Genomic DNA, 9,927 nt, shown 5'->3' with positions numbered 1-9,927 from the left:
AAGTAACTCTAGTTCGCTGTGACGTGTTACCTTCGTAAAATAGGGACCGTAGCACATTTCACATCCCTTGAAGCAAAATACGGGTTATAACCTTGAGCCTTGAGCATGGGAAAATAACAGAACACAAGGAACTTGCATCTGAACATGAGGAATCTTTACAGTAGGTACTTTTGTTTTTTTTCCTTTGACGCACGAGGGTTATTTATTCTTATACTTCTCTGAAAAGTCGTAAGCTACAGAGCACTTACTGGTTGACTAATGCGCAAATTTGGGTGCGAGCCACTTTTAAGTACTGGTCAACCTTATCCTGCAAACAAAAAACCTCACTGAGAAAACAAAAATTATTACTTTTTCCCTTTCAGACCTTCCCCTTGCTGGAAACAAGGAGGTCACAGGAAATAGGTAAAACTATTTATAACTACCAGTAGCACAATTGCGGTAACATCACAATCTCCAGTCCCTAAAGTCCTTTTATTTCATCCATCAATCACATTTCAAGACTTGGTTAAAATTTTGCATAGGAGATCGTCTGGGTATGGCAGCCAGGAATTTTAAACAATTTTAATGTAACTATGCAGAAATGAAAGGTTACATTTATACAAACGTTGGCCGTGTAGCACTTATATTAGAATTAACTGAAGAGAATGTAGTACAGCGTCAAGTGCTATATTTCTATCCCATATGAACCATGTGAGCGTTAGCCCTACTGATGGAACTGGGCCCACACAAGGACAGAGAAAAACTCTGACCAGGGTGGGAATTGAACCCACGACCTGGTTCAATTCCCATCCTGGTCAGAGTTTTTCTCTGTCCTTGTGTGGGCCCAGTTCCATCAGTAGGGCTAACGCTCACATGGTTCATATGGGATAGAAATATAGCACTTGACGTTACACTACATTCTCTTCAGTTTATGCAGAAATGATACTACTACAGGAATAACATGCACAGCCAATCAATTATCCCATGCCCCACCCTCAACGAGCCCCAACATTTACAGCAAAAGTGAACTCTAAACAGATTGAGAAATCAGGGTTCGTGCTGGATTTTGTACATAAAATTCCAAGGATAATAAGAGGAGTTTTCAAGAACCACAAAGCGAGTTTTCAAGGAATGTTTGTAAGATTTCTATGCCATACATCGTGTTTCAGTGCTTTCTTTCCTGAAAAAGCCTAACTGTGCACACACAAGATGCAATCTCAACAATTTTCACCCAAGCAAGATTTCAAGGAGTTTTCAAGCAGTTTCTCACCAAATCCATTTTTCAAGGGCTTTTCAAGCACCCTTGAAGTCCAAAATTAAATTCCTAGGTTTTTCAAGGACTTCAAGGAGTAGCACGAACCCTGGAAATTGATGAAGTACATCAAAACTGGGCAATGTGACCCATAAACCTGTTTTATTACGGTAACTGACACAACTGTGGCACAGAAAATGGAATCTGTTCATTGAAATTTTGAACTTTAGAGACCTTCTTTTTATGGACAATGCAAGAAACACTGAGCACTATGACTGGCATAACCCTTCTACAGTCCATTCCCACCTTGACTGAGTCAAAGCTATAAGCAAATGGAACTTACCTGATGATCCTCATACAAACGGGGAACCGTAAACAGGATAATAACATCTGTACAAAAGAAAAGAAAATATTAATTTTATTTTCCAATGATGAAAAAGTAATAGCAAATAGCAGTTAATTTGCATGATTGAGACCACTGAGCTACAAGTTAGCTAGAAGAATACGTAAACCAACAAAAAGACTTCTTACTTAGTGTTTTCAACCAACAAAGAGCATTGACTTTTTCACTCAGAGAAGTTGGCTACTTTTTCCCCAAAAAGCAACTTAAGACAGATTCTCTCAAATCTAAGATTAATATTTATTTTAACAGTGACAACAAAAAGTTACTCTCTTATGGATACCCCTACTTACTCATTGCAGAGAAAAATGTTACTTACCAATGATAACAAGAGTTAGTAAATTGAACCAAGCACCAACATATGACAAGACCCACAAGAGAAGTCCAAACTAGAAGAGACAAGGCAATGATATCAACCATCACAAGGACAAAAACTGGCAACTAAAGGATGCCTTTAACTTGTATGTCAACAGGGCACTGGTTAACTCACAGCAACACAAGTGCTGATGCAGGTTAAGAACTATATAATCATGAAGACAAATGTGTGAATTCTGGTCACAGTTTTCGAAGAATAAGGGAATAACATGACTTTTTTAGGGAATACTGTTTATTTGTGCCCGCCTAGTGTCATTTGCGGCCCGAGCACGAAGCGCGAGGACCACAAATGACACTACAAGGGCGCAAATAAACAATATTCCCTCAAAAAGTCATGTCGTTATCATTATTATCAATAAACAAGGCCAAATGATATCAAGAATGCGAGTTTTAATAATACAAGCTAGGTGAATAACGAATTCAAAGTCACTTCAAATCATCATGTAAGTGTTGATTGAACAAGCTATTAAAGAATCAACTCAGTCCAGTGAACTTATTTAAAATTACCGAAAAAATGCGTAAAATCATCTATAAATCATAGGCATATCACAAAGTTGAAGCAAGAACCAATCAGCTGTAGGGCTGATAATGCATTAGCAGCCTGCTGAGCGTGTGTTTTGAAGAGGCTGATTTTCTATTTAGCCATGTATATTGATAATAATAAGTGCTTAATCAACTTTATCACAGCTCAACTCAGAACGTTTGCTGTTTTACTGTTTAGAGGTGGTACAACACAGAACTGGATCTTAACTTTAAAAGGTCATTTTTTACTAACTCTAAAGGTAAAGTCAAGTATAAACCTTGGGGGTTGAAACAGCTAAAACTTGGCAAGTTAGAGTAATAGAACCTAAACAACTTTTTATGTTATGATAAATATTCTTTTAAAATTCTTTCCACTTTATGGTAAAATAATGTCAAGTGAAGGTATGATCCTCTCAGTTGTGAATGCAATTTTAGCAATTGCGTAGAGAGGCCTGAAAATTTCAGGACTTCAATAGGGTTTGAACCCACAACCTCGCTATTTCGACCTTTATGATCCTTGCAGTTATGAATGCAATTTTAGCAATAACTGCAAGGATCACAGCTTCACTTGATAAATTTTCATATCTGCAGTTCAATATATGATTCCTTCCATATATCATTTCATTCGTAAAATAATGTCCTCTAAGAATCTACCTTAATTGAGTCAACAATATCTTCCACTAAGAAAAGTCGCCTCAATTCCTTGGTAAGGTTATTGATACGATCAACACTGGCCTCCACAATCTCCACAGCCTAAAAAAAGAGCATTTTATAAGAAAAAAGAATCACCAGTATGTCAAAAATCACCAATCATTGGTGATAAAAAATTATTGAATGTTCACTCACAATGAAAGACAAAGTGCCATGCCATGTTAGGCCGCAAAGCAGTTTTTATTTAGATAAACTTGGTATTTAGACTCCCTCAAAAATGCCCCATGATGACCTGTACCTGGATATTATCAAGTTTACGTTCAGTGAAAGGAATATCTTAACTACATTATGCTGATTAACCTAGCCACTCCTAAGGTGCTCTAGAAAGTCCCCAGTTGACGAGTAAAATCGACTGGCGTTAGACAGAGTAAAATCTGTCTAACTCCCAGGAGTCAACAGGTTAATACTTGTCCATAATTAAATAACAAACCAGGTTTGAGTTTTGCCAGTCAAAAAAAGCCTTGACATCATAATTTTAGGCATAAGGAAAGCAAAAGTACACCATAATTTTAAAGTTTCCAGCAATCCAGGATAAGCCCAATCAGGCATTGAACAACTAGGCCCTGATGTATAATAAACCAATCTGCAATAACATGAAATATAAAACTTAACTGGATTGAAAAGACAAAAGTCATTTCCGATTTCACAGGACGTCACGGCCGCCATGTTGAAGGGTTGAAATATTCTTTTGGGAAATTGAGCTGTATATCTATTTTTATGAAAATTCACCCTTTTGTTCTAGTAAGCAAATATCCCTGCTGGTCACATCAGCTAACACACTCTATACTTTAGGTGTGCTCAATTGGGAAATCCAGATTTAGATCTTATATCTGGATCTTTGGATTTCCAATCAAACACAAAATCTGTTTTTTAGACATTGTGTTTTAAAATCTAAATCAGGACTTCCCAATCCAATGCACCCTTAACAAAGTTATCTGATAATCACTAAGCACTAAGCACTAGGTTTGCATTTTCTTTTTTTAACATAGTTCCCTCTTCATTTTACACTTTCTAATGGAACTGAGCAACTCAGTGATTCTTTTCCTATCCATCGGACAAATAAAATTATTTGGTAGCCACACGGAAATATGACAATCTATGTATGCTGATGTAAAGATAAAGCACATAGAACAAATATCTTACCTTATCCTTGGGGATATCAACATCTTTTTCAAGAATAGCCCTGGAATGGAAAGAAGGTTGATTGTTTTCCTTTGCTAAATGTCCTTGTATTACTTTGGATGCCCAGCAAAAATATCATAATACACTGGAATCACTACAATTTATCACAAAATGGTATTAAATGTTGCACAAAGTTCAGAAATTGTGACCCCAAAAATGAACAAATTATGTAGATAAAATGAGCCAAAGAATGAAATCATTAATGACGTATTGACTTTTCTGCCTACAATAACAAAATTAGAGACAAACACAACATGGCATGGTCCATGCCAAGGAAATAATATTACATTACATCATTGCTACCTAAAAAGAATACAAATGAATAATATGAGTTCTACGATTCGATTGATTAAATCTTGCTCAGATAAATATAATTAATTGTCCAAAAGATTGCAAAAAAACAGGAAATCAAGAAAACCTCTCTGCTTTTGACAACCTGGTAATAGGTAATCATAACACCTACTTTTAAACAATGCAAGTTGCTTACTCTTGTGAAAGTACCATGGTTCACTTAAATGGATATCAATGGTCGTTTTTACAGCAGAGATGCATGTTCCATCCAGACGAACTATATAACAAGCATAATCTGTCTGGGACAAACTTGGGTAAACATTTTACCTGTCTATTAAGTTTGCCTTGTATAAAGACGGACACAAGGCACATAATGCCTCCTGACAAACTATCAAGAGTGGAGGGGGGGGGGGGGGGTACTTCCTCGTAATGGACTAACAGAGATGTGCTGCTGGATGAAGTTGCATTTTAACAACTGGATTGACTATAATGGGGTTGCATTTTCGACTGAGTTCCCAACAGAGTTACTACAATGGGGTCACAAATTGTCAAATTGGCCATACATACACAATAAAGAGGAAGAGGTTCTGAGGGGCCAGCAGCACAAATCCGGCGCAAATTGACCCAAGTACCCCCCCCCCTCAACCCAGGCCAGTTAGTGGTGCATCTTCGAAGACACAGAAGAAAGATTGGCCAAGTTCATCCCAGACAAATTACGCATATCTAGTACAAAAATGGCCAATGGTATTGTCTTTATACAAAGAAACCACCAAAAATGTACCATATACTCCTTTCCCTTTGTATCACACCTCACATGTCATCTGCTTACGTCCGACTGGAAAGTCCTTTTAACAATACAAAGACTTCCTAGTCAATGTTACTTACTTGAATGGATTATCAGTTCCTGTTTTCTGGATTGCACCCATTACTGTCATGCCAACCCTGTACAGCAATGACACTGTCAACAACGCCATGGAGAAGAATGTTACCACACTCAGGAATGTGTATGTCGTCAGTGAAAACAACAGCACCAATTCAGTTGCAAAGACTACTCCAGTTTTTTTCAAGCACTTCCAGTAGATCAAGTCAATTACTGAAATGAAAGCACATTCTTGTCATTTAAAAAAATTAATGAATCCCAAAAGGAGCCTAGGTGTGGAGCCTGGGTATCGAGGCATCCAATAGCTTTGTAAAGAATGGGTATCAATAATAATTTTAACTTTTCCATATCGAAAATTCTGCATGCACTTGCAAGTGATTGTGTTACTGAAACACGGTCTTTAGTTTCCCATGCGTTATCACCGATAGAGATCAGTGTACTTTGGGCATAGAGATTACAGCGTAATCAAATCGAATTTGCATGTCTACATGTATCTGAAAAGTATCCGGATTCACTCTAGTACCCAGGACTCCTGAAGGAAACAGAGGTAACAGAGCATGCACTGTTTGGCATAACTGAAGTGTACAGTGTTCACAGCTATGTTTAACTGCACACGTGATATTTCGTGAAATAAGTCCCAGAAGTAAGGAAATAACATTGCCCTCGGCAGCCATCTTGAGAATTGATTTCATGGTAAGGAACTGGGATTGATCTTGTTATGTCATCCGAATAAAAAAATTTCCAGATTTAGTTCCACATGGTTACGCATACATAATGGATTTAAAAATATCCCCTCTGGAGAGCATATTCAAAAAGTTCCGCATTTGCTAGCAAATTCACCAGATATATGTGGATGGAAGGTGTATCCAGCAATAAAAAGTTGTGGATTAAAAAATATCTGTATACGTGTGGACAGGGCCTGAAACATTGTGAACAACTACTTGTAGCATGTACCCAGATATTTAAAAACTAATGACCATCACAAGCACATTGGTACCCCTGTTGCTAAATCTATTAAATTGCATTAAAAGTGCAGTAAAGCAGCCTTCACACGGCAAACTTAAGTTTGCAAACTCGTGTTGGCAAACTCAAATTGGTGTGTGTGAAAGACACAACAACAGTTGTCAAACATGTTGGCAAACTATTGGCGAGAATAGAGACAAGTTCTATTTGTCGCCAACAGTTTGCCAACGTGTTTGCTAACTGTTTTTGTGCCGTTCACCCACACCAACTTGAGTTTGCAAACTCAAGTTTGCCGTGTGAAAGCCGCTTAACACATGACAAGCAGCCAAGCTGGGTTCTCTAAAATACCCTGTGGCCAGCGGTATGAGTTACAATTCAAGTCTGTCTGAGTCTGATCATGGGACCCTTTCCATTTGACAAAACTGACCGGCCAAACCAAGAATTTGGAAGGACTAACTGTATAATGCCTTCAAATTAACATACTTGGAGAATGATATATACTCCTCCAGGAGAATGCGAGGGATTATCATGGAAATGTTCCCTCAGATTGTTTCATTTTCTTTGCAAACTGACGGGTCTGACCAGACAGTTCTGACAAAAAAAAAAGGCATCCTAAGACAGACACTGTGCAGCCCTGCATGACATTTTTCTTTTCTAGGTGAGGGTTGGGATATATGGTTTCGCTGTTTGTTTGTCTTGTTCCATAGCTATGGAGTGCCAAATGGTCAGAAAAACTGAACAAAATCAAGAGTCTTGACTGTATCAGTAAGGAATTAAATACATAACGTAAACTGAGCAGAAATCAGAAAATTTTTAGAATGCTAGACCTGGAGCACAAAAGCCCTGTTCCACAGACCTCTAGACAAAGCACCTTTAAAAGGTGCTGGCCAAGTTGTTTTCACCTTTGTTCAAAAATGATGACCTTGTTCCAAGTATACTTGAATTGACCACACATTGGCTACAAAATAAACCTCATGTTTCACAAAAAAGTGGAATAATACAGGTATGATCACTGAACTGCTCACACAGGTCTGTTGTAATAAAGTTGGCTTTGATAACTCAAGTGTTTTTGTTTTATTCCAAACCAACACTTTCCCTGAATTTCTGATTGTACTTTGTGAAATGACAGCAGCTCACTTGAGATCATCTTCAGGCCAAGCCAAGCATGAATGCAAATTAGAAATGCCTATGGCAAGTTCCAAGTGAAAAGCACAGAATAACATTTGATAAAATGTACCCAACACAGTGTCTTCCACAACACAGCCAGTCAAGACACTCCTGGCTAGTAACCTGAGGACAATGTGCATGCAAAATAATATTTCTCAAAAACACAAGATTCAGAAAACACGTTTGAAAGACGTATAAAAACGACTGCAAAAACAAAACAGCAGGTGCTGTGGAACTTTTCAATGAATGTCTCTAAAGCCCTACGTTTTTGTAGCTTGATAAAAATGAACAAGATAGATATCTTACATAAACATTTCATTTAACATCTTTTTTTCATTAACGAGTCAAAATTTAAAGTTACCACGAAAGGTGATGAAAAGTATATTACTCGCCCCACCCTAAACCCAAAGGTGAAAATAATATATTTTCCGGTAAGTTATAAATAATTCAGCTGTACATAACCACACAAAAGAATCATTTGAAGCAACCGAATGAATTGAAAAACGCTTTGTCATAAAAGTATATACGGAACCAAGTTTCCTATGAAAAAAGAGAGAAAATTAAAGATTGGAACACATTAATTGAATCCGGGTTGCGATCCACTCGTTTTCTGACAGCTAGCAATTTACTGTCCTGTGCACTTCGGTTTCAAATTTCGTTAAACCAAAGTCATGGTACTTAAGTTCAATTGACTGTTCTGTGCTGAAGTTGGTTTGCGATTTAATAACAGACTGAAGCTGCTAATATGCATTGTGAAGGCTGCCGCCCAAATTTCCATTAAATGTTTTCATTTTGAAAGGAGAGGGCAGCGCCCCTACACAAAATACGGAATAAGTGATAACGATTTTTTTTTCAATCGACCGCTTCCGATGAAGTCTCGTGGTTTACAAGATAAATCTCGTCATTTTGATTTTCCATCCAATGCCTTCTGTTATGTTACACCACTATGAAAAATACCCAAGCAACCAACTTACCTCGTTTATTCAAGCGCAGATTTCACAAAAACATTTGAACTGTACGTAAGCTGACTTTACTTTACCCTTCAAATTGTACAAAAATTAGTACGTACTTCTCTGATCAACTCCGTGTTCCTTCATCCACTTAGCCGGCCAGCTTGTAAGCTCTGAAACACAACAAAAATAAAATAGCTTTACAATGATTTAAGAAGAAGAAAAACAAGGTGAGTTTGTGAAAAAAAAAATTGCACACGAAGCTTAATTTATTCGAAAATAAGCTTCATGCTTTCGCTTTCCCTTAACCAGAGAGGACAGTCAAAAAATTATGAACGCTTAACTTCTTAGCCCTTCACGATAAACAAAAACAAATTCGACACGAACGCAGTAGGATATTCTATTTTCTGACCCATACATATTCTTCAATCTCGTGACAGAGACGATTTCATGTCAAAAACAAACAAACCAACCTTTAGTCGAGGAGGTTTCTTCAGGCTTTTCATCGGAATCTTTTTTCTCTGTTGGAAGATCTTCGACGGCAGGCGTTTCTTCTTTTTCATCTGGTACGTTTTCATCAGTTGGAGAAGGCACTTCGTCCTCTTTTACGGGTTCATCTATAGGCGGTGTAGTCGAAGAAACATCTTCTGCAGTAGGTGTTCCGAGATCCAGCAAATTGCCGGTCTCTGGGACATTTGGTTCCGACATTTTAATGATAAATATCCAAGATAAAGTTTAGCTTATTCTCCACCTAAAAGACAGGTTTATATGAAACAACAAGGCCAAGAAGATTGAATCTTACGCAAGAGTAGTGAGAAAAGTAGTAAATTTTAGAGATGATGGACCACCGATATTTTCAAAAGTTACACTGGCGCAATTTCAATGCCTCGCCATATTTGGAAAACCAAGCAGATTAGCCAATCAAAAAGGTTGTAAGAAAGCCATTTTCGCGCCCTCCATATAAGGAGATATCAAAGTTCACAAGGTACTGGCAAGGACGGGGAAATATTGCAGCAGGCTTGTGGCTCATAATCTTTTATTCTGGGATCACAACAGTTGAACTCTCAATGATTCACATCCCTGCATTCGAGGTCAAGAAGTGATATGCCGAAAAAGATGTTTGTTTTCTAAAAACTCAGATAAATCGTACAATCTTTACGAGAGTCTCGGACTCAAAAACTGTCCTCCTTGAACTATGACTTTGCCACAAATCAGCTACAATGTGAAATTCAGCGATTATAAACTTAAAACCCCA

At 37.7% G+C, this 9,927-nt stretch overlaps 2 protein-coding genes across 2 annotated transcripts in view; one reads left to right on the top strand and one right to left on the bottom strand.

The window, feature by feature from the left end:
* LOC137981223 (uncharacterized) overlaps positions 1-378 on the top strand; it is an 8,975-nt gene extending 8,597 nt beyond the window's left edge. The window contains exon 4 of the mRNA XM_068828559.1: positions 363-378. The gene's annotated coding sequence lies outside the window, so the exon portion shown is untranslated. The remainder of the gene's footprint in view (positions 1-362) is intronic.
* The window catches only part of LOC137981221 (reticulon-3-A-like), an 11,482-nt gene extending 1,921 nt beyond the window's left edge, over positions 1-9,561 (bottom strand). Inside the window, exons 1-8 of the mRNA XM_068828556.1 lie at positions 9,146-9,561; positions 8,792-8,845; positions 5,598-5,805; positions 4,383-4,422; positions 3,183-3,281; positions 1,951-2,020; positions 1,575-1,621; positions 249-307 (exon numbers count right to left, since the gene is read on the bottom strand). Of these exons, the coding sequence (XP_068684657.1) occupies positions 249-307; positions 1,575-1,621; positions 1,951-2,020; positions 3,183-3,281; positions 4,383-4,422; positions 5,598-5,805; positions 8,792-8,845; positions 9,146-9,380 (812 nt within the window). The 5' untranslated portion in view covers positions 9,381-9,561. The remainder of the gene's footprint in view (positions 1-248; positions 308-1,574; positions 1,622-1,950; positions 2,021-3,182; positions 3,282-4,382; positions 4,423-5,597; positions 5,806-8,791; positions 8,846-9,145) is intronic.
* Between the last annotated feature and the right edge of the window lie 366 nt (positions 9,562-9,927).

Source organism: Montipora foliosa, chromosome 12, assembly GCF_036669935.1.
Source record: "Montipora foliosa isolate CH-2021 chromosome 12, ASM3666993v2, whole genome shotgun sequence".
Taxonomy (NCBI): Eukaryota; Metazoa; Cnidaria; class Anthozoa; order Scleractinia; family Acroporidae; genus Montipora; species Montipora foliosa.
Note: the sequence above shows the minus strand (reverse complement) of the source record. Positions and strands in the feature narration are given on the sequence as shown.